The sequence below is a fragment of the Heteronotia binoei genome, chromosome 16 (genome assembly GCF_032191835.1).
Source record: "Heteronotia binoei isolate CCM8104 ecotype False Entrance Well chromosome 16, APGP_CSIRO_Hbin_v1, whole genome shotgun sequence".
Classification (NCBI taxonomy): domain Eukaryota; kingdom Metazoa; phylum Chordata; class Lepidosauria; order Squamata; family Gekkonidae; genus Heteronotia; species Heteronotia binoei.
Genome location: NC_083238.1, coordinates 56,061,477 through 56,085,533, shown reverse-complemented (window position 1 = coordinate 56,085,533; position 24,057 = coordinate 56,061,477). Strand labels below are relative to the sequence as shown.

Below are 24,057 nucleotides of genomic sequence, written 5' to 3'. Positions count from 1 at the left end.
AGCCTATACATATCACAGTTACGTTTTGCGTTTCTTGTAGTGTATTTCAACTGTGATCCCATAATTGTTTTTTTGAATGTGTCTTCATGTCGGCCTCTTCCTCCCAACGATCCAACCCTATAAACTCTGCGACAGTCTCCGTTGAAATAGAAGGCATCGCTTCTGGCTGATAAACTGTGACGAGTGTTTTCGGAGGAAACACTGTCCATTACAAATCCAGGTTTCACACGAGAAATTTGTTATAGAGATTTGTTACGGTCAGACACATTGAGGCTGTTTCACAGCACCGGGGGTGGAGCGGATGCCCTTGCTATTCTTCTCAGGGGAGGAATACCGCCCCCTTCATCTTCTTGATTATACCTCTGGATTGACAAACTGTTTTTCTCCCCGGGTTTTGACAATGAGCCAAGGAATCCCACCGTAATACAAAATTTGACAATGGACTGCTAGGCTAAGCGAGTGCAATCCTGTGATGACTGAGTGCCGTGGGAGTAATTTCTGCACTGGGTTGCCCATTCATTCTACTGGACTGTCATCCTAACAAATATGCAAGCCATCTTTTGACCATGTTGGGTAGGTTGGTAGGGCCAGTGCCACAGTGTTCCTCTAATGATTTGAACATCCATGAAGTTCAATGGGTGTCTTTAACGAGCCATCTGCACTGGGGTGGAATTCTAGCAGGAGCTCCTTTGCATATTAGGCCACAACCCCCTGATGTAGCCAGCCCTCCAAGAGCTTACAAAAAAGAACCTTTTAAGCTCTTGGAGGATTAGCTATATCGGGGGTGTGGCCTAATATGCAAAGGAGCTCCTGCTGGAATTCCACTCTTGATCTGCACAAGCAAGAGGATTATCCAACTACTTAAAGCCACGCCTCATTTTGGGCAGGAAGCTCACAGGAGCGGAACTCCAGAAGCTCTCAAATTTTATTGTGCTCTTTATTACCCTCCCCTCCCCCCCAAAATACATACTTCCTTCTAGGCTCCATTGTTTAAACCCGCTGTGAGAATTTCGCTGAACCCTAAAATATGACAAACTTTCTAATATTATTCCCTACACAAAATTGGAAAATAACTGAAACATATAAAGCAGACAGATGGAAATCTCCGTCATGCCACTGTAGCCACAGAGGAGAAAGGAGTTGAAAAAGTATGATGGGAGTAAGGTTTTATGATGACCATTATAATTTAAGAAGCATTTTAAGGTAGATGCTGAGCTGATGTAAATTTAGTACACTTTCTGGTGATATCAGGGGTGTATGGCTTATGCAAATGAGTTGTGCTAATGAGTTGTACTAACGAGCTCCAGCACTTCTTTTTCTATGAAATGACGCCTGCTTAAAGCTGAAAAGTTTCTTGATGTGTTGATTGGTCCATGCAAAGTAAGACTAGGTTCTGCTGAATGAGAATCTAAAGCCAAAGTCTTCCTTTGGGCATTCCTTATGCCCTTGAATGTTTTCTGATGTGTTTGACCAATAGGATCAAAGAGGGTTTGGGTTTGCTTTTATTGTGAGTGCAAACCCAAATGAGTAAAATTAATTAAGGAGATTGTGAGCCGCTCTGAGACTCTTCGGAGTGGAGGGCGGGATATAAATCCAATATCTTCTTCTTCTTCTTCTTGCAATAAAGTGTTCTTGGTTGATGCAGAGCTGGCTGAACTCACTTTACAACAACAGAGAAGAACCTCCAAAGCAGATCTGATTAAGACAGACATGGCATTCATTTCCCTGCATCATTCATTCATTAAAAAAAAAAATTGGGTGCGTGCTCATTATTCTTGACTCAACACCCCAATTCCCCATAGATACAATACTTTACATCATCTCTAAGAAATTTTGACTTTGAGAAGACCACCACATAAAAGCAGTCTCCCAGCAGGTGAACATCTAATTAAGAGGATGCCATTTCCGAGGCATGGAGGACAATAATGAATGGGGGGGGGGCAAACTGGCACACCATAGAGATCACAGTGGGATAAAGGGAAACCGTCCATAACACACATCAGTCTCCAGCTATTTAGATTTTTATAGGTCGAAAATCAGCACTCCGAGTCGTATCTTGGAGGCAACAGTAAATTCCCTGGCGTAATCCCTTCCCACTGACCTGAATCTAAACATGGCCCACCACTGATGTGGCTACACACACACAAGGAGCAAAGAATCCCCATCAGCAAGGACTCTAAATAATAAAAGCATGGTGTCACTTATGGCGAGCCAATGAAATAAGCAGGTGCACATTGTATAATGAAAGAGCCCCACGGCGCAGAGTGGTAAAGCTGCAGTACTGCAGTGCAAGCTCTCTGCTTGTGACCTGAGTTCGATCCCGGCAGAAGCTGGGTTCAGGTAGCCGGCTCCAGGTTGACTCAGCCTTCCATCCTTCCGAGGTCGGTCAAATGAGTACCCAGCTTGCTGGGGGGGAAGTGTAGATGACTGGGGAATAGGGTTGCCAAGTCCCCAGCAGCCTTTGGCAGGGAACTGTTTCCGCATGTGCAAAGTGAGTGACGTCATTGCGCCGGCAACATCACGCGCCGGCCACTCAGGTGTTTCTGGGGAAACTCTATGGTTTTGCCAGATGCTCTAGCATTTTGGCTGTGGGGCGGCATATGCTAATGAGTTATGGTAATAATCTCCGCCACCTATTTTTCTACAAAACGACCCCTGGATGCCACACAAAAGAATCCTGGGGTCACTTAGCCTTCCATCTTTCCAAGGTTGGTAAAATGAGGACCCAGCTTGCTGGGGGGGGAGTGTAAATGGCTGGGGAAGGCAATGGCAAACACCCCGGGAAAAGTTTGCCAAGAAAACATCATGATGTGACGTCACCCCATGGGTCATTAACAACTCAGTACTTGCACAGGGATTCTCCTGAATGGACAAGACCATCCAGTTGTTAATGATTAAGAACATAAGAGAAGCCCTGTTGGATCAGGCCAATGGCCCATCCAGTCCAACCCTCTGTGTCACATAAGAACATAAGAGAAGCCCTGTTGGATCAGGCCAGTGGCCCCTCCAGTCCAACCCTCTGTGTCACATAAGAACATAAGAGAAGCCCTGTTGGATCAGGCCAATGGCCCATCCAGGCCAACCCTCTGTGTCACATAAGAACATAAGAGAAGCCATGTTGGATCAGGCCAGTGGCCCCTCCAGTCCAACCTCTGTGTCACATAAGAACATAAGAGAAGCCCTGTTGGATCAGGCCAATGGCCCATCCAGTCCAACCCTCTGTGTCACATAAGAGAAGCCCTGTTGGATCAAGCCAATGGCCCATCCAGTCCAACACTCTGTGTCACATAAGAACATAAGAGAAGCCATGTTGGATCACGCCAATGGCCCATCCAGTCCAACCCTCTGTGTCACACAGTGGCCAAAAACCCAGGTGTCATCTGGAGGTCCACAAGTGGGGCCGAAACTCCAGATCCCCTCTCACTGTTGCTCCACAACCACCAAAAATATTTTTTATAGTGCAGCCCCTGTGGCGCAGAGTGGTAAAGCTGCAGTACTGCAGTCCGAGCTCTCTGCTCACGACCTGAGTTCGATCCCGGTGGAAGCTGGGGTCAGGTAGCCGGCTCCAGGTTGACTCAGCCTTCCATCCTTCTGAGGTTGGTTTTGTCTTAGCTCCGGAAAAAATGACCCCTAAGCACACTAATTTACGCAGTAGCCCACAACTTCAATATCAGTAGCTTACAAAGTAGAATTTTTGGTCACAAGATCCCACAACTTAGAGGGAACAGCATGATAATACTGGGGTTGCATTAGACACACACACACCCCCGGTAGTTTGTCAAATGGGTATGCTGGATTTTTCGTTTCGATCTGAACCAGAATTTATTTGCTGTGGATGACTGTGTGAAGACAAAATACGAACTTCAACTAACTCCATCTCAAGAGCCCCGTGGCACAGACTGGTAAAGCTGCAGTACTGCAGTCCGAGCTCTCTGCTCACAACCTGAGTTCAATCCCGGCGGAAGCTGGGTTCAGGAAGCTGACTCAAGGTTGACTCAGCCTTCCATCCTTCCGAGTTTGGGAAAACGAGAACCCAGCTTGCTGGGGGGGAAGCGTAGATGACTGGGGAAGGCAATGGCAAACCACCCCCTCAAAAGATCTGCCATGAAAACGTCATGATGCAACGTCTCCCCAGAGTCGGAAACGACTGGTGCTTGCACAGGGGACTACCTTTACCTTTCAACGGTGCAATATCTTGCCTGACATCGAAAATAAAAAGGCATGAAATGTACAAAAAAAAAATAACCCAAATGTATAAACTGCTGCAGGGGGGAAACCTTGCAATGTGTAGGAACACTAATGGGTGCTGAAACGCACATCCCCGGCTCACTGCGGAGTGCCGCAATAAATGCATTTCCTAGAGTGTGGTTGTCGCTCGCACAAGGAACATGAATCTGTTTGGAAGGCTTTGCTTGGCCCAGGTGACTCGACTCTTAATTGTACGCAGAGATTCCAGCTTACTCTCTTGTTCCACTGGGCCGTCTCAGGATTCATTTGAGCAGGAGACAGGAAACCCGGGAGCAGTTGCAGGAGCTTTTCTTATTAAATTGGAATACAGTTCTGGGGAGCTGTGAACGTCATCAGAGAAGGAATACGTTTTGCTTTATTTCCCTTGGGGGGAAGGATCCTAGCTTCCAGGTAGGACCTGGGGATCCACTGGAATCACAGCTCATCTCCGGTCTACAGAGGTCAATTCCCCTGGAGAAAATGGCTGCTTTGGAGGGGGGACTCTGTGGCCTTGGACCCCATGGAGGTCCCTGTTCTTCCCAGGCTCCACCCCCAAATCTGTACTGAAGCAATCATGCCACTAGTATTGTGCGAATGGTACCTGTTGTGATTCTACTATGGTACGCAGGGATATTGCAATGTGCCCTTTTTCATTATTTTTTGACATGAGCCTTGCCATTTCTGGTGTTCTCACTGCTGGTTATCTTCCTGCCTGCCTGCCTGCTGGAATGGCCTTGGGTCAGCCATAACCCTTGTTGGAGTTGTCCTTGAAAGGGCAGCTGCTGTGAGAGCTCTCTTAGCCCCACCCACCTCACAGGGTGTCTGTTATGGGTGTGGGGGGGGAGGTAAAGGAGGTTGTGACCACTCTGAGATTCAGAGTTTAGGGCGGGATATAATTCCAATATCTCCTTCCTTCTTAAAATGTGCTTAGATAATGCGCTGGCTTTAAAGGTCTCTGTCAGGGCTGTATTGATTTTTGTCTGTATATCTTTTTTGGAATATTAGTATGGCTGGCAAGATAGCAACACCATACATTAAAACATGCTTTATTCCAAACCCGACGACATTCCCAGTGAGACTCTGAGATTCAGAGTATAAAGTGGGATATAATTACAATATCTCCCTCCCTCCCTCCCTCCCTCCCTCCCTCCCTTCCTTCCTTCCTTCCTTCCTTCCTTCCTTCCTTCCTTCCTTCCTTCCTTCCTTCCTTCCTTCCTTCCTTCCTTCCTTCCTTCCTTCCTCATGATCATATGCTATTTTTATCTGATGCGTATGGCATTTATGCAAAACCAGACAATGGTTTTGACAGTAACAATCCTTTGAAATTTCATCAGTACCATTTGGGAAATGGTCAGCTGCATGGACAAGCATGGAAAACTCATATCAGAAACTGGGATTTTCCACATCAAGACAACATGTTCACAAATACGGCCAACATCCCAGTGGTAAGCCATTCCCGTACGCTCCCAGTTTGCTCGGAGCAGCATCCCCTTCTCAAATAAAGCTGTGCTGCTGTCAGTAATTACAGCTATTTGCACAAATTAATTGTCCTTAGGCCGTTTCCGCATAACCAGCCGTACCTAGGGCACATGCAGGGAAAACTTTCTGTGAGGCGCAGAGAGCCATCTTTGCAAACGAAAGCTTGGTCCAATCAAACCTTAAAAGGTTTAAAAACCAGCCATTTTCTCAGTGAATTGCCATTTAATCAGAAGTCATAGTGGCATCTTGAGATTAGCTGATCTCTCGATTTGGGTCTCCAGGACGGTGTAAATGTAGCAGCGCATTATCTTTTTCTATAGTCTGCCTAAAAGATAGATTTGATGTCTAGGAGCAAAGACATGAAATTGCTATAGGCTCGCCTCTCTTAAGAGCCTGCCACCCATTTGATTTATATGATAAGTGATCTCCAATGACCCTTTGAGGCACTGAGCCATTAGAGAGTTATGTTGCGCAGTGATAAGAAATCTTCGGAGATGCCTAAATCTTCTCCCTCGCTCTCTTCCCCTTCTTCCTTTAACCACCGGGAGTGTCGTCGGGTTTGGAATAAAGCGCGTTTTAATGTATGGTGTTGTTATCTCGCCCGCCATACTAATATTCCAAAAAAGATACACAGGCATAAATCAATAGCGCCCTGACAGAGACCTTTAAAGCCGGCGCATTCTCCGAATGCATGTTAAGAATGTTCTTGCAGTGTGTGTGTTTTTTTTCCCCCCTTGCTGAGTTTTTCTGAAGGTTGAGTGGTCACGGAGGCGTTGGTACAAAATTCAGGGTTTCTCCTTGTAATCCTTTGACCGGACGGAAGGTTAGTGAGTGGACTTCCCATCTGCTAGCATTTTTTTTTTAATCTTATTCGTTTTATATCCCACCCTGCACATTGAATCAGGCTCAGGGCAACTTACATTCCGTAAAGACACATAAAGCCAGTATCAGTGTATACCTTAATTTTAAGGTTTCTGCATATACCTGAGCCCCTCGTCTGAAGAAGTGTGTTTTTAGCACACGAAAGTAAATCTTGGTTGGTCTCAAAGGTGCAACTTAACTCCTGCTTTATTTAAAATATGAAGATACGGAATATATAAAAATAAAATAAAACACAGACGATATTGTGTGCTAGTCGATCTCAGAAAATAGTATGTTGATATGCCAGTGATGGCAGATAGGTCCTGAGGTCGCAATTAAATATTTGAGGTGGGCCAGATAGTTCTTAGGATGCCCTAGGGTGAGGAGAGCCAGTTTGGTGTAGTGGTTAAGTGTGCAGACTCTTATCTGGGAGAACTGGGTTTGATTCCCCACTCCTCCACTTGCACCTGCTGAAATGGCCTTGGGTCAGCCAGAGCTCTGGCAGAGGTTGTCCTTGAAGGGGCAGCTGCTGTGAGAGCCCTCTCCGGCCCCATCCACCTCACAGGGTGTCTGTTGTGGGGGATGAAAGTAAAGGAGATTGTGAGCCGCTCTGAGACTCTTCGGAGTGGACGGCGGGATATAAAGCCAATATCTTCTTCATCATCTTCTTCTATTGTTATGGGCCAGATGGTTCAATTGCCTGTTGTCATGGGTTTTAGATGTCAAATGCCTGGCGGAAGACCACTGTTTTATATGAATATTCCTTGGCTATCGAAGGTCAAAGAGAGATTTCTCCTCACATCTTGACAGAAATTCTGTCACCTCGTGCGCCTGGTCCCACTTTCCCTTACTCCCATGATCTGATCGTTATGCTTAACTCCTTACGGGCACATTCGTTCTGTTTGTGTGTAATTTATTATGCAATGAAATGGTTTATTGTCCAATAAAATGTTGTGCTCTCAGGGAATCTTTATGCAATAGCATTATACATCTACAGTTAAGAGCGGAGGTGGTGGAGGGGAGCAGACGATGGAAATCTTTTTTTTTATGTATTTGCACCAGACAACTTGTTCCACCCTAGGGCATCACAAGAACCACAGAAATCCCTAAAATGAAATGGTCTCCTCCTTCTGCTCCTTGGTAAATTCCTTCCTATGCTGGAATGCCCAGTTTGGTGTAGTGGTTAAGCATGCAGACTCTTATCTGGGAGAACCGGGTTGGATTCCCCACTCCTCCACTTGCAGCTGCTGGAATGGCCTTGGGTCAGTCATAGCTCTGGCAGACTTGTCCTTGAAAGGGCAGCTTCTGGGAGAGCTCTCTCAGCCCCACTCACCTTAGAAGAAGACTGTAGATTTATACCCCACCCTTCTCTCTGAATCAAAGCCTCAGAGCGGCTTTCAGTCTCCTTTATCTTCTTCCCCCACAATAGACACCCTGTGAGATGGGTGGGGCTGAGAGAGCTCTCCCAGCAGCTGCCCTTTCAAGGACAACTACTACGACAGCTATGGCTGACCCAAGACCATTCCAGCAGCTGCAAGTGGAGGAGTGGGGAATCAAACCCGATTCTCCCGGATAAGAGTCCATGCACTTTACCACTACACCAAACTGGCTCTCACAGGGTGTCTGTTGTGGGGGAGGAAGGCAAGAGAGATTGTAAGCCACTCTGAGACTCTGAATCAGAGAGAAGAGCAGGGTATAAATCTACAGTCTTCTTCTTCCAAAAGGGTCTTTATTTATATGGGGTAAACACTCACATTCAATTGGGGAGGTGTTTTGGCTTGGTGGTAGAGTGTCTGCTTGGTACACAAAAGGCCCCAGGTTCAGTCGCCAGAATCTCCAGATAAAAAGGATCAGGTAGTAGGTGATGTGAAATACCTCTTCCTGACACCCTGGGAAGCTGCTGCCAGTTGGAGTAGACGAGGCATCCTCACCCTTATAGGTAGAGCATCTGCTTAGCGTGAAGATAGTCTCAGTTTCAATCCCTGGCAGCTCTGGTGAAACAAACAAATATCCCCTCTAAGCCAGGGCTGGGGAACCACTTGGTGTGGCTCTCGGGGATTGCTGGGCTGAACTGAGCCATGTGGCAGCCTCTCTGGGGCCTAGCTGGCCAGCGAGGATTGTGGGGCCAAGCCGCGCAGTGCAGCAGCCTCCCCAGGGCCAGCCAGGGATCACAGGGCCCAGATGTACTCTGAGGCAGCCTCCCTGGGGCCTGGCTGGCTGGCCAGAATTGCTGCAGGGCCTTGTAAAGTTACTGTCACAGTTCAGTTTGCACTTGATTATCCCAGAGGGTGTGGCCTAATATGCTAATGAGTGTGTGACCTAATATTAGGGGATGTGGTCTAATATGCTACTGAGTTCCTGCTGGGCTTTTTCTGCAAAAAAGCCCTGGACCTATGCATTTGCCTAGGGCGGTGGGCCAGGTGTGTGTGTGTGTGTGTGTGTGTGTGTGTGTGTGTGTGTGTGTGTGTGTGTGTGCCAGATTAGGCTCTCCCCACATGACTTCAAATAGAAAAACAATTATTTGCATTAATTTTGCTGGCCTCGGTGGAGCACTGTTTTTTTTAAGTTGATAATTTTTTATGGCCCGCGAATGATGTTATAAATATCCATATGGCCCTTGGCAGAAAAAAGGTCCCCCACCCCTGCTCTAAGCTGTGGAGCCTTGTGAGCAAATATTCCACTTTGTGAGCTACTGGCATTAAAGTGGTGAGCTCCTGCAAAAATTGGTTTGCTCTGGTGTCATCCTTCTTCAGCAGGCTGGGCTAAAGCAAAAATGTGTGAGCCAGAGGCTAAAGAACTGTGAGCTAGCTCACACGAGCTCAGCTTAGAGGGGACACTGCAATTGACGTGGAAGTCCTCTATCTGAGCCTCTGGAGAGCCATGGTCAGTCTGAGTGGACAATATCGCCCTTGGTGGACTGGTGGGTGCACTATAAGGCAGCTCAGTGTGTGCACTGCCCAGTATTTCAAAACTAAGGGAATGAAAGGCACTAAGCCCAGTTCAGAGGCATGAGACATCAGCATCTGGCCCACCAGCTTTCGCTTCACCTAGGGTTGCCAAGTCCAATTCAAGAAATATCTGGGGACTTTGGGGGTGGAGCCAGGAGACTTTGGGGGTGGGGACAGGAGACATTAGGGGCAGAGCCAGGAAAAGGGTGTGACAAGCACAACTGAACTCTGAAGGGAATGCTGGCCGTCGCATTGAAAGGGATCGCACATCTTTGAAGTGCCTTCCTCCCATTGGAAATAGTGAAGGATGGGGGCACTTTCTTTGGGGGCTCATAGAATTGGATCCCCTGGCCCAATCTTTTTAAAACCTGGAGGGTATTTTGGGGAGAGGCGCTGAATGCTGTGCGGAAACGTTGGTGGCTCTAGTTCAAAAAACAGCTGCCCCCCAGAGCCCCAGATACCCATGGATCAATTCTCCATTATTTCCTATGGGAATAAGTCTCCATAGGGAATAATAGCATTTTGAGCAGACATTTCCCTCCCCTCCCCCCGCGTTCTGAGGACTCTGAAGCGGGGGGAGGGCCTCCAAACTGGGGGATCCCCTGTCCCCACCTGGGGACTGGCAACCCTACCTCCATCCCAGGGAAATGTTTGTATATGCACACCTTAAACCAAGGAAGACCATTTGTCTCACTTGTTCCGTTTTGTCTGCTCTGACTGACGGGGACTTTCTCGTGATTTCTGGACTTGTTCTCTGAGTTCCAGTAACAGGAACTGACAGAGGCTGACCGGGAGACCCTTTTGCCCATTTAGACAGACTGTTTTCTTTCCAGGCACATTGTTAGCTTTCCACTGTGATGACGGTCAGTTATGCTTCTCAGATAACAGTATCGTCTTCTGTTATGAGAACTTGTGTGAGACAAAAAAGCGGTTTATAAATCCTCAAATTAATTAACAACTCCGTCTCCCGTTTGTCTTTTTCCGGTTATTCTTGTCTTCTCATAATGTGACCAAAGTATGATTGTCTTAGTTTAGTCAATTTTAGCTTCTAGGGAGAGTTCAGGCTTGTCTTCTTATCTTCTCCTCCAACACCAAATTTAAAATTGTTATGACTTGAAACGTAAGCTAATGTACCGCATGGCGATCGCTACAGAGGCGACCAGGGGAAACCCACTGGTCCCCGGATGTAGCTTGCTAGACACTCCACCCATCAAGATCTGTGGCGGGAAGTTTGACTGGCCAGGATTGGACTGGTCAGACTGGGGGGCAGTTCCGGGGAATGTATATAAGCGGGACCCGGCCCGCGTGTTCTCTCTCTTGTAATGTACCACCGAATAAAGCATGTTGCCTTCAACCCATCTCGTCACTCAGTACATTACAAAAATGAATCGAGAAGAGTTGGTTATATACCCCACTCTTCACTACCTAACACAAGAACATAAGAGAAGCCATGTCGGATCAGGCCAATGGCCCTATGAAGAATGGCCCTATGAAGAAAGGGCCAATGGTCCTATAAATGGCTCTTTAGCTTGGAGAAACATCGACTGCGGGGTGACATGATAGAGGTTTACAAGATTATGCATGGGACAGAGAAGATAGAGAAAGAACGACTTTTCTCCCTTTCTCACAATACGAGAACTCGTGGGCACTCAATGAAATTGCTGAGCAGTCGGGTTAGAACTGATAAAAGGAAGTCCTTCTTCACCCAAAGGATGATTAACACATGGAATTCACTGCCACAGGAGGTGGTGGCGGCTACAAGCAAAGACAGCTTCAAGAGGGGATTGGATAAACATCTGGAACAGAGGTCCATCAGTGGCTATTAGCCGCAGCTTATCGTTGGAACTCTCTGTCTGAGGCAAGTGATGCTCTGTATTCTTGGTGCTTGGAGGGGTGGTATGGTGGGAGGGCTTCTAGTGTCCTGGCCCCACTGGTAGACCTCCTGATGGCACCTGGTTTTTTTGACCACTGTGTGTCACAGAGTGTTGGACTAGATGGGCCATTGGCCTGATCCAACATGGCTTCTCTTCTGTTCTTATGTGACACAGAGTGTTGGACTAGATGGGCCATTGGCCTGATCCAACATGGCTTTTCTTATGTTCTTAAGTGACACAGAGTGTTGGACTGGATGGGCCATTGGCCTGATCCAACATGGCTTCTCTTATGTTCTTATGTGACACAGAGTGTTGGACTGGATGGGCCATTGGCCTGATCCAACAGGGCTTCTCTTGTGTTCTTATGCAGTGCCCTAGGCAGCCACCTACATGGCCTACTTCCACGTGCCGGGCCTGTGTAAATGAGACCTTGTAAGGCCAGGCCTTGTCTGTAATAAAATGTAATGCCAGGTAGCAGAGACAAAAACCTTATAAAAGGCACAAACACAATTAAACCCAACCTTAAAAGATGCTTAAAAGAGTAGCAATCTTGCAAGAGTTTGTTTATTTATCTCCGATAACTGACCCCTCTTGTTCTGAATTATTGCATCAAATTCTGGAAACAATGTCTGTGCTGTAGCAATCCTGCTGTTTAGGTGTTGTTCGGGTGTGTATCTGTAAGTTGCAAACCTGCTTTTGATTTACTGACATTCTTTACAGAAATCTCTTGGTCAGTGCTTTGAACCTAAGACCCAGGGGAAAACATGAAATGGCTGAGCATTGCGAACTTCTGTACCCAAGTTGCTTCATGTGCTGGTCAGCCAATTGAGAAAATAGAGGCTTTGCTCTGTACCTTGATTGAGCAAGTCTAGCAAAACAAGCTGTGTGCAGAAGGAAGCAAGAGAGAGAAGGAAGCAGATGACAGCCAGTTGCTCAGGGGCCTGATAGGAGTCTTCTGGGACCTGATCAGGCCCTAAGGCCACATGTTTGACACCCCTGTTCTTGAACACTTTCTGGCCTACAGTCGGTTTGGTGTAGTGGTTAAGTGCACGGACTCTTATCTGGGAAAACCGGGTTTGATTCCCCACTCCTCCACTTACAGCTGCTGGAACGGCCTCGGGTCAGCCGTAGCTCTCGCAGAGTTGTCTTTGAAAGGGCAGCTGCTGCGAGAGCCCTCTCAGCCCCACCCACCTCACAGGGTGTCTGTTGTGGGGGAAGGAGATAAAGGAGATTGTAAGCCACTCTGAGTCTCTGATTCAGAGAGAAGGGCAGGGTATAAATCTGCAATCTTCTTCTTCGTCTAGACATAGGAAATATCATCTGTGAAGTAACTCTTGGTGATGTCAATTTCCCATGCTTACATGTTGCCGTAATAACCGTATCTCCACTTGACAGCATTGAGCAGTGGTCCACCTAAAGAAGAAAAGACTCATTTTCATTTGTCAAGAGATGGCGCATCTCATAAAAAATGCTTGGGGGAGAAAAGCCAAGTACCAGACTGGGAACTCTTGCCTTGATTTTATTTTAAAAGGAAATCGCGCCTTTGCCGAGGGACCCGCAAAGAGCATATGCGGCAGCTGTAAACATTAATGTGGCTTCATTATGCGGCAAATTAGGAGAGAGTCTGCCCGGTTTCACAAGTGGTGCTTAAATCAGCCTTTGTATTTCCCACGTCTGTCATTGGTCGGAGGACGCATTCAACTTCAAACTCTTCTGGCTTTGTTGACCCACAATGGCAACAGTTGAAGCATCGGGGATCAAGAAGTGCTTTTAGTCTGGGAACTAAGAGGAGGGGAAATAGTATTGCTGCACCTTCAGGGGATCCAAATTGAGGAAATGGTTGAATCTCAAAATGCCGCTGTGACTGTGGATTAAATGGCATCTCTTCTGCAATCTATTGTAATAAGAAACGGCTGCTACCAACAGTGAAACTTTATGGTTAAGATAAACAGAAGATGTGTATCCAGACAAGTTTTTTTGTAGCAGGAACTCCTTTGCATATTAGGCTGTACCCCCTTGATGTAGCCAATCCTCCAAGAGCTTACAGTAGGCCCTGTAAGAAGAGCCCTGTAAGCCCTTGGAGGATTGGCTACATCGGGAGGTGTGGCCTAATATGCAAAGGATTCCTGCTACAAAAAAAAAGGCCCGAGAAGAGCCCTGCTGGATCAAACAAATGGTCCATCCAGTCCAGCATCCTTCCTCACACAGTGGCCATCCAGTTCCTCTAGCTCGATCAGACGAGTGGTCCATCCGGTCCAGCATCCTGCCTCGCACAGTGGCCATCCAGTTCCTCTAGCTGGATCAGACGAGTGGTCCATCCAGTCCACCATCCTGCCTCACACAGTGGCCATCCAGTTCCTGTAGCTGGATTAGACGAGTAGTCCATCGGGTCCAGCATCGTGCCTCACACAGTGGCCATCCAGTTCCTCTAGCTGGATCAGACGAGTGGTCCATCGGGTCCAGCATCGTGCCTCACACAGTGGCCATCCAGTTCCTCTAGCTGGATCAGACGAGTGGTCCATCGGGTCCAGCATCGTGCCTCACACAGTGGCCATCCAGTTCCCCTAGCTGGATCAGACGAGTGGTCCATCGGGTCCAGCATCGTGCCTCACACAGTGGCCATCCAGTTCCTCTAGCTGGATCAGACGAGTGGCCCATCCAGTCCAGCATCCTGCCTCACACAGTGGCCATCCAGTTCCTCTGGACAGCCAACAACAAGGCACAGAAGCCTTCAGAAGAGAAGGAGGAGGAGGAGGAGGAGGAGGAGGAGAAGAAGAAGAAGAAGAAGAAGAAGAAGAAGAAGAACTAGAAGAAGAAGAAGAAGAAGAAGAAGAAGAAGAAGAAGAAGAAGAAGAAGAAGAAGAAGAAGAAGATGATATTGGATTTATATCCTGCCCTTCACTCTGAGTCTCAGGGCAGCCTACAATCTCATTTACCTTCTTCCCCACAATCAACACCCTGTGAGGTGGGTGGGGGTGAGAGAGCTCGCCCAGAAGCTGCCCTCCATCACCAATCATCTCATTTCAGGACAACTACCTTTGCTGCCTTTTGCATCTCTGCCTGGTTCATATTCACAAAAGCAAAGAATAACGGCTATCAAAAGATGAAAAGAATTGACACGTCGACTGCAGCAGAGTATGCTTGAGAGCCGCTACAGGCATTTCTATGCCTGCTAGCTGTCTAAGCCCCCATTCATGTTATTGGAACAGCACGGTTACCAATTCCCTGTGGCTAGGATCACACATCATTCCAGTAGAGTTTGAATGGCAGAATGTTGTGGGGACTGGGACGGTTCTTCCAGCGATGCAGCCCCCTGTAATTATGTAGGAACGGTAACCCCACCTCCAAAGTTAGCATATGAATCAGTGCTTGGCAATCCATCAGAATGACAAAGGATGTTTGCCACTTAAAAATCAGGGGTCTGGCATGTACCCTTGTCTTTGCCACATTGCCAAGACCCCAACGCTCCCCATTAAAAGACCTCTTGATGTTATAATGTGTAGTTATATCTCTGCCATTCACGCCGAGGCCTTGATTGAAAGTGCAGTGATACCCAGTGAAAGCGTTTCAGCACACTTCAGTGGCTGCTGGAGCTGGCAGTGGAAATCGTTGCTAATTCCCTTTTGTGCATGCTTGCGTGGGATAGGTAATTCACTTTCCCCTGAATGAGGAGGCTGCTTGCAGCCCAAAGGAGCAAGCGATGTCAAACTCGGGGATTTACAGCAGGTACGGGGGAGAATTTTCTGTTCATCCTGCCTCTAATGTTGTTTTGAGCCTGAGCCAGAGATCTGAGAAGATACTGGCTTCTGTGCTGACCCCTTGTATCAAACCCATTCATTTTTCTCACTTTGCAGCTTTCAACCGAGCTAATGTTTTCTGAGGGGAGGGGGGATTATTGATCAGAGTGGAAGAAAGTCTCTCGCAAGCTTCTGTTTAACCAGATTCTCTCATTCGTTTTAGCGGCCCTGTGGCGCAGAGTGGTAAAGCAGCAGTACTGTGGTCTGAACTCTCTGCTCATGACCTGAGTTTGATTCCAGCAGAAGCTGGATTTCAGGTAGCCGGCCCAAGGTTGACTCAGCCTTCCGTCCTGAGTTCGGTAAAATGAGTCCCCAGCTTGCTGTGGGGAAAGTGTAGAGGACTGGGGAAGGCAATGGCAAACCACCCCGTCAAAAGTCTTCCATGAAAACATTATGAAAGCAACGTCACACCAGAGTCGGAAACGACTGGTGCTTGCACAGGGGACCTTTCCTTTCCTCATTAGCTTTGTACAAAGCATTTGCGGTGGTGAATCTGGTGCATTTTCCGAGTGCCACTGGCCTCTCTCTCGGCGTATTCCTCAGCATCTTCTCGCTTTCTCTGTTGTCCTTTTGATTTCTTTCTTCCTGCCCACGATAACGTGAAAGCATGTGGTGGACCTCTCAGCCTGATGTTCCAGATTGTCATGAAGTAAAGTGGTCTTTTGTTTCTGACTTCCAGCCAATGTCTTGTGATATTTAGTACTGCAGGGTGGTGGGAAATCCCAACTAAATATAGGCAGGAGGTCTTTTGAGGAGGAAAAAGCATCTGACAAACCATCCGTCCTAAAATTTCAGTCTTAATGGTTCAGGGGGATACTCCCGCTTCTGTCCCGATTTGTAGCTTGAGCCTGGTTATAGGCCACCAGGGCTTATTTTAAATAGCAGGAACTCCTTTGCATATTAGGATGCTCATCCCTGGTGTAGTCAGTCCTCCTGGAGCTTTACAGTAGGCCCTGTATGAAGAGCTCTATAAGCTCTTGAAGGATTGGATACATCAGGAGTGTGTGGCCTAATATGCAATGGTCCCTGGACTTTGGCCACTGTGTGACACAGAGGGTTGGACTGGATGGCCATTGGCCTGATCCAACATGGCTTCTCTTATGTTCTTATGTGACACAGAGTGTTGGACTGGATGGGCCACTGGCCTGATCCAACATGGCTTCTCTTATGTTCTTATGTGACACAGAGTGTTGGACTGGATGGGCCACTGGCCTGATCCAACATGGCTTCTCTTATGTTCTTATGTGACACAGATTGTTGGACTGGATGGGCCAATGGCCTGATCCAACATGGCTTCTCTTATGTTCTTATGTGACACAGTGTTGGACTGGATGGGCCATTGGCCTGATCCAACATGGCTTCTCTTATGTTCTTATGTGACACAGAGTGTTGGAATGGATGGGCCATTGGCCTGATCCAACAGGGCTTCTCTTATGTTCTTACATCTGGGGCAGTGATGCTCTGTATTCTTGGTGCTTGGGAGACAAGAGTGGGAGGGCTTCTGGAGTTCTGGCTCTGCTGATGGACCTTCTGATGGCCCCTGGGTTGTGGCCACTGTTTAGCACAGAGTGTTGGACTGGATGGGCCATTGGCCTGATCCAATATGGCTTCTCTTATGTTCTTATGACTTCAGCAGGGTGGTGCTTGCATCACTGGTGATTTTCATTGAGCCCATCTCTATTGCAGATTAGTCAAAGAACCATCAGCTCCAATCAGGAATTTAGAGTTTCCCATTGGTATTCTTGTGAGATTAGCCAGACAGGAGTGAACGGTATATCCTGAATATTGATTGTGCCTGCTTATTATACATCGTGCAGAGTACAGGGACTGCATTGAAGCGGGAAAGGTCCACATCTAGAAGAGCCGCATTGTGTGAATGGGGACTAGGAAAGGCTATGGGTATACTGAGTGTTGTAGGCAGTATAAAGAATTGACACAGTAGGAATTAGGGCTTTCCAGGGATCCATCAGGTGGACAAGAATTATAGCAGTTGGGCAAGCAATAGAGATAAGAGTTGGGTGGACAAACTCGATCACTGTTCATCGCCCCTCTTGCTGTCGGTGTGAAAAGTCAACTTTAGTGTGTGTTTGTCAGGTTTCTGAATTAATTGGTATTCCTGTAAGAAGACTAGCGTACCATCACATTTCACCCTTCCTTCACAACGCAATTGATGTATTTATTTGCTGCATTTACAGTTTGTCTTTCTCACAGAAGGTCCAAGGTGAGTTGCTGTTGGATATTCTTAGAGAAAAATTATTATTTAGCAGAGTTTAAAATCAGCAGAGTAATAAGAAGGAGGCAGAGGCCATGTGTATGACTTAAAAGAGATATATTGCTTTACTTAAACCAGCAAGGGAAAGGGAACACTGGGACTGAAAATAAAAGAGACTAACCTCTACATGTTTACAGCTTAAAAACTGTCACAAGGGAAGGAGGGAGGGAGGGAGGGAGGGAGGAAGGAAGGAAGGAAGGAAGGAAGGAAGGAAGGAAGGAAGGAAGGAAGGAAGGAAGGAAGGAAGGAAGGAAGGAAGGAAAGGAAGGAAGGAAGGAAGGAAGGAAGGAAGGAAGGAAGGAAGGAAGGAAGGAAGGAAGGAAGGAAGGAAGGAAGGAAGGAAGGAAGGAAGGAAGGAAGGAAGGAAGGAAGGAAAATAGAATGGGGGGGAGGAAGAGTTGAAAATAAAGCAACTTTAACTTTAAATGCATTCTCCAAGCTGCCAGCTGGCTTGGCTTGGTGAAGCAATTTAAAGAGAGAAATGCCTTCTCCAAGCTGGCCAACAGGGTGGTGAGGGGTTTGAGATCCGCACCATACGTGTGAAAGAGCTCTATGTGGCTCCTGAGCTGCGGTTTGGCCACCCCTGTTCTAGCCTTACCAACTCTGCAAACCAGGTGACACCAAAGAGCCCATATAATTATGGCAGAATAAACTTGCTTCTAAAAACCTAGGTAGTGTTTTCTGGGTGCAGCCAGAAACACTTCACACCCTTTCTTTTCTCCTCCGATGACTAATTTACTTTCCTCTGTCAAGACTTCTTCAGTCAAACTACGGAGGCCAAGTGTGAATTAGAAAGCGGTGTGTGGGGGGAGAGGACAACCCTCCGTCGCCTTAGAAAATGAACATCTTACCTTTCCTGAAGCTTAAATAGCAGCAGGAAATAAGGAGAAAATAACTCTCTGGAGGTTGTCTGGTTTTATCAAGGCACTCATCTGCACAGTAGGGAAAAGAGGGAGGAAGAATTCACCTTAAACAAATTTTTATCACCCGGCAACGCTGCAGAGACTGCTGTGAGGAAGAAAATGTTGGTTTAAAAAAAATAAATAAAAGGAAGGGATTGCTGTTTAAATTTAATGCCAGGGTGTAATGCTGGATGGGTTGGTTCTATCTACCCTGTTCCTATTTTCAGCCTTCGGTAGACATTGGTATCGGCATGGAAGAGATTGGATCCCTGATCGTTTCTGACGGAAATTAAGAGCAATACTGTACTTACATGTTATGTGCTCCCACTCCGGAACATCTATTTACCATTCAAAACAGAAACCTCCGATGGGCGCGGAGTGTTTTGACTACAAATTTAAATGCTGTTCTAGTTCTCGTTCTGAAGAATTTGCTCAGAGGGTGGCAAAAGAAGAAGGAAAAAAAAAACGAACCACCTAACATCAGAATGTTATTAATGACAATGCTAAAACAGGAAAAGCCAGGATGGCCTTTTCAATTAAAATAAAAGACACCACAAGTGGTTCTCAGAGAGGCTGAGAGGGAACATTGAGCTAAAAACTCAGAGCCTTGTTTTCCAGAACCAAAACAACCAGGCGGGTTTGCCAGGGAGTTATCACTCAGATCTGCAGGGCTTTTGTGGTAGAAAATGCCCAACAGGAACTGATCTGCATATTAGGTAACACCCCCTGACATCACCAGTGTTTCACATCGGGCTTTTGTTGTAGAAAAAGCCCAGCAGGGACTCATTTGCATATTAGGCCACATCCCCTGACATCACCATTGTTTCACACAGGGCTTTTTTGTAGAAAAAGTCCATCAGGAACTCATCTGCATATTAGGCCGCACCCCCAACATCACCATTGCTTCACACAGGGCTTTTGTTGCAGAAAAAGCCCAACAGGACCTCATCTGCATATTAGGCCACACCCCTGATAACAAGTCAGCCAGGACTGCGTTCCTTTGCATTCCTGCTCAAAAAACGTCCTGCAGACCTGTAATTCTTGCCATTTATGTGCAGCTCACCACTGGGAGAATATTAAATGCTTTATAGGGAATCATGAAGTGTGCCTCAACATGTGTTTGAAGGATGACAGTGCTACCCTATCGGTGGAGAAAACCTAAGCTCAGCTCTCATTAATCCATCCGAGTGACTGGCAATTCCTGTTAAGATGGCTGCCACAGGAAGTGTTCCCAACCCAACATGGGGATCAGCAACTAGAGGCCCCAGGGCTAAATCTGACCTTTTGAGGAACACTAGTCAACCCTTATGATTGGCAGTCCAGAGGCCAGAGGGATGTGTGAAAGGATTATGAGTGTTAAGTATGGCAACACCTAAGAACATAAGAGAAGCCATGTTGGATTAAGCCAGTGGCCCATCTGGTCCAACACTCTGTGCTGCACAGTGGCCCAAAGCCCAAACTGAGGTAACATAGTTTGTGGACAATCTGTCTGAGGGAAACGGGAGATACTGGGCCATCGGTTTCCCTCTCCTGCTACGAGGAACCCTTTGGTAAAGCAAGCTGCTGGTGGATCTTTCAAACGTGTTCTTATGATTCTGGTGGGAGCTGACGCCCCGGAGGTATCTGAATGGTGCGTCCAACTTTGGCGACTGTACAGCCGTAGCTGAGAAGAATGAGCTTTTATGTATAGAAACAATCCCGTTCATTCCCATTTCCCTAGTTAATGACTGAAGCCTCTGATCAGATTGTAAGGAATTTCTGATCTGACAATTTCAGCTTGAGGGAAACTTTGTGTTTCTTTTCTTTGTATTAGGCTGCATACGTAGATAGGCGCACTTCATGCCACAAATGTGAAACCACTGAATTAAAATCAGCCTCTCCTTTATAAAAAAAAGAAAAAAGAAGTTTGAAAAACTGCTTTAGAGCTCTTTTGGGAATTTTCTGCAGCTCCCTGTTGAGCAGGCACTGAAGGTAGGGTTGCCAGGTCCAATTCAAGAAATATCTGGAGATTTTGGGGGTGGAGCCCGGGAACTTTGGGGGTGGAGCCAGAAGCAAGGTTACAACAAGCACAATTGAACTCCGATGTGATGACACTTAAAGGGACTGCACACTTTTGAAATGCCTTCCCTCCACTGGAAATAATGAAGGCTAGGGGCACCTTCTTTTGGGCTCATGAAATTGGACACCCTATGAGAATTTTGCTGAACTCTAAGATTTGACAAACTTTCTAATATTTTAACCCACAACAAGAAAAAGGGGAAATAACCAAAACATATAAAGCAGACAGATGGAAATCTTCCTCATGCCTCTAGAGCCACATAGGAGAAAGTCAATGAAAACGTATGACAGGAGTAAGGTTTGATGATGACAATTCTAGTTCAAGAAGCATTTTGAGGTAGATGCTGAGCTGATACAAAAGAGTACACCTTCCAGTGGTGTCGGAGTGTGTGTGGCATATGCAAACGAGCTATGCTAATGAGCTCTGGCACTTCTTTTTCTTCGAAATGACCCCTGCTTTTCAGGATCTACACAGCCTCTCAGCCTCAGTGTATTGTTGGTTCAAAAATCTGTATCCACATGGACATGTTCTGTATGTTACGTAAACCTTTTTTGTACACAAATATGACTACTTTGTGAGCCACCCTGAGCCCGCTTGTGGGATAGGGCAGGGTATAAATCTAAAAATTAAATTAAATTGCTTTTTTCTGTATTTACGATGACCTCAGGACTGTTTTCCGGTTCGCTAATTGACATTTTTCTTTGGCTTTGTATCGTTTGTAGGCAGCGAGGGCTCTGGAGAAACCATTCAGAAGGAAACATCCACCTGTGACATTTGCCAGTTTGGAGCTGAATGCGATGAAGACGCGGAGGACGTCTGGTACGGTAACCCATTTATGCTTTCACCAGCTTTTATTGGTTTTGCAAGTATTTCCTTGCTTACGGTGGGATCACAGGAGAGATTTGGCATGGCAGTGTCATGGTTCTGGAGAAGCTGGTTCTCTTTGATCTGTGCTGCACCATTCACACCACTCCTGCTCTGCTACTGGGAGAGGCATGGCTGCACACTCACAAAAGGAGCATTCAGACTGCTTATGCGGGTGCCGGGTGGGTGCAGTGCACGCCCGGCCATTCAGACTCCCAGGAAATGCACCCTACATATATTTTAGAGGTTTGCTACCAGGAAGCTCCCGGTAAAAAGGTAAAGGCAGTTCCCTGTGCAAGCACCAGTCATTTCCTACTCTGGGGTGACATTGCATCACGATGTTTTCATGGCAGATTTTTCACGGAGTGGTTTGCCATTGCCTTCCCCAGTCCTCTACACTTTCCCCCCAGCAAGCTGGGGACTCAATTGACCCACCTCGGAAGGATGGAAGGCTGAGTCAACCTCGAGCCGGCGACCTGAAAACCCAGCTTCCGCCAGGGATCAAACTTGAGCAGAGCTTTGGACCGCAGGGCGGCAGCTTTAACACTTTGTGCCACGGGGCTCCTGAAGTTCCTAGTAGCCAGGGTTTTTGTGAGCAGGAATGCAGTTCCAGGTGGCTTGGTGTCAGGGGTGTGGCCTAATAAGCAGATGAGTTTCTGCTGGGCTTTTTCTATAAAACAGCCCTGAGTGAAACAATGCTGACATCAGGAGGGGTGGCCTAACATGCAAACGCGTTCCTGCTGGGCTTTTTCTACAACAACAACAACAACAAAAGCCCTGCCAGTAGCTGTTTAATTCTGTACCAGCCCATCCTAAAATGAGGTAGGTATGGGCAGGGTTCAGGGGGCAAGTTGTGTGTGTGTGATTGCACACATTAAATCCGGATGGGAGATCTGGTTAGGTCGGGCCAAGTCTCTTGTGTGATCACACCCTTAATCAAAACAATACTTCCCCCCCCCCCTTTCAAGTCATCATTTCCTAGACATAAACCCCCAAACACTCTTGGTTGCTATAGTTGTGCCCATCGTGGTGGCAGTGAAAATCTTGCACCCGACTCTTTGATAAATAAGCTAAAAATAATAATACTAAAGAATGAGAACAGAATATTAGGGTTTGTAGAATCTTTCGGGCTCAAGTGCCGTGTTCTACTGGAGAAAGTTTTCCTTCCAGACGTTTCGTTCTCAGCTGCGGAGAACATCCTCAGTGGCGTTGCAGCCAGAGCAGGCACTCTGACCTTCTTGGCTGCTGTGCATTGAGTGGGGCCAGGGCTGCTGGAGAACTGCTATTTCTAGGCTGGAGGGGATGTGGTGAAAGGGCAATTGGTTTGTGGATGTGCCCATTGTTTATCCTTATCACTACCCTTCCAGGAAGCCCCACCAAACAATAGGCACATCCACAAACCAATTGCCCTTTCACCACACCCCCTCCAGACTAGAAATAGCAGCTCTCCAGCAGCCCTGGCCCCACTCAATGCACAGCAGCCAAGAAGGTCAGAGCGCCTGCTCCGGCTGCAACGCCACTGAGGATGTTCTCCGCAGCTGAGAACGAAACGTCTGGAAGGAAAACTTTCTCCAGTAGAACACGGCACTTGAGTCCGAAAGATTCCACAAACCCTAATGATGTTACCAGCCGTGAAAACCTGAAATCTTTGAAAACAGAATAGTGAGAAAACCCACCTCCTTTGAAATGTGATGGTTAATCGTCCCTGTGGTCTGTTTTAACGGAATGAGGCTGCAAGCAAAAGATATCAAGGGGGGAAGATGAAAAGAGATGAAGTTGTAGATGAACAATAGTTTTGAAAGAGCCGATGTGAGCAGAGTTTCCACAGTATTCCCCACTGTTTTGTCTGTTCAAACCAGCCAACAGGTCTTTAAAGCACTTACAAGCCTTTGGAAGAAACCTTTTCTGGTCTCCAAATTTACAAAGCAAAAGGGGGACTGAAATTCAAATGGTAGTTTTAAGGTTTGGTTTTGTTTGTTTTTTAAATGATAGGCTTTTGAGTCCTATATGCGATGCTTGAGTCAGCCTGTTTTAAAGTATCTAAGAGGTGTGCGTCTATACATGCTTAGTCACTCAGTTCTCACTTATACACAGAATGAAATTGTGTTGGTCTGAAAGGTGAGAAAGAAGTTCTTTCCTCCCTTTCTCACAAGAAGAGAACTCGTGGACATTCAATGAAATTGCTGAGCAGTTGGGTTAGAACTGGTGAAAGGAAGTCCAAAGGGTGATTAACACGTGAAATGCACTGCCACAGAAGGTGGTGGCAGCTACACGCATAGACAGCTTCAAGATAAGCATATGGACCAGAGGGCAATCAGTGGCTATTAGCCACAGCGTATTGTTGGAACTCTCTGTCTGGCACAGCGATGCTCTGTATTCTTGGTGCTGGGGGGGGGGGTACAGTGGGAGGGCTTCTAGCCCCCCTGGTGGACCGCTTGATAGCACTTGGGTTTTTTGGCCACTGTGTGACACAGAGTGTTGGACTGGATGGGCCATTGGCCTGATCTAACATGGCTTCCCTTATGTTCTTATGTGTTACTGGGCTCAAATGTAGTTCTCACATCTATCTGCTAACTCGTTTATTTGTATGCTCATTTGCTGCTATTCACAGGTCTTTCCAACTGCTTATATCCAATTTTAGCTAGGCTTATTGCTCCAGTAGAACAAAGCAGGGATCCAGTAGCGCCTTTAAGACCAACCAAGTTTTATTCAGAATGTAAGCTTCCATGTGCATGCACAGTTAATCAGACAATGAAATGGGGTACAGTGAGCAT

The 24,057-nt window shown here is 46.8% G+C and overlaps 1 protein-coding gene across 1 annotated transcript in view; it reads left to right on the top strand.

Annotated features, from left to right (window-relative positions):
* TMEFF2 (transmembrane protein with EGF like and two follistatin like domains 2) overlaps positions 1–24,057 on the top strand; it is a 358,980-nt gene that overhangs the window by 193,316 nt on the left and 141,607 nt on the right. The window contains exon 5 of the mRNA XM_060257062.1: positions 21,142–21,238. Within this exon, the coding sequence (XP_060113045.1) occupies positions 21,142–21,238 (97 nt within the window). The remainder of the gene's footprint in view (positions 1–21,141; positions 21,239–24,057) is intronic.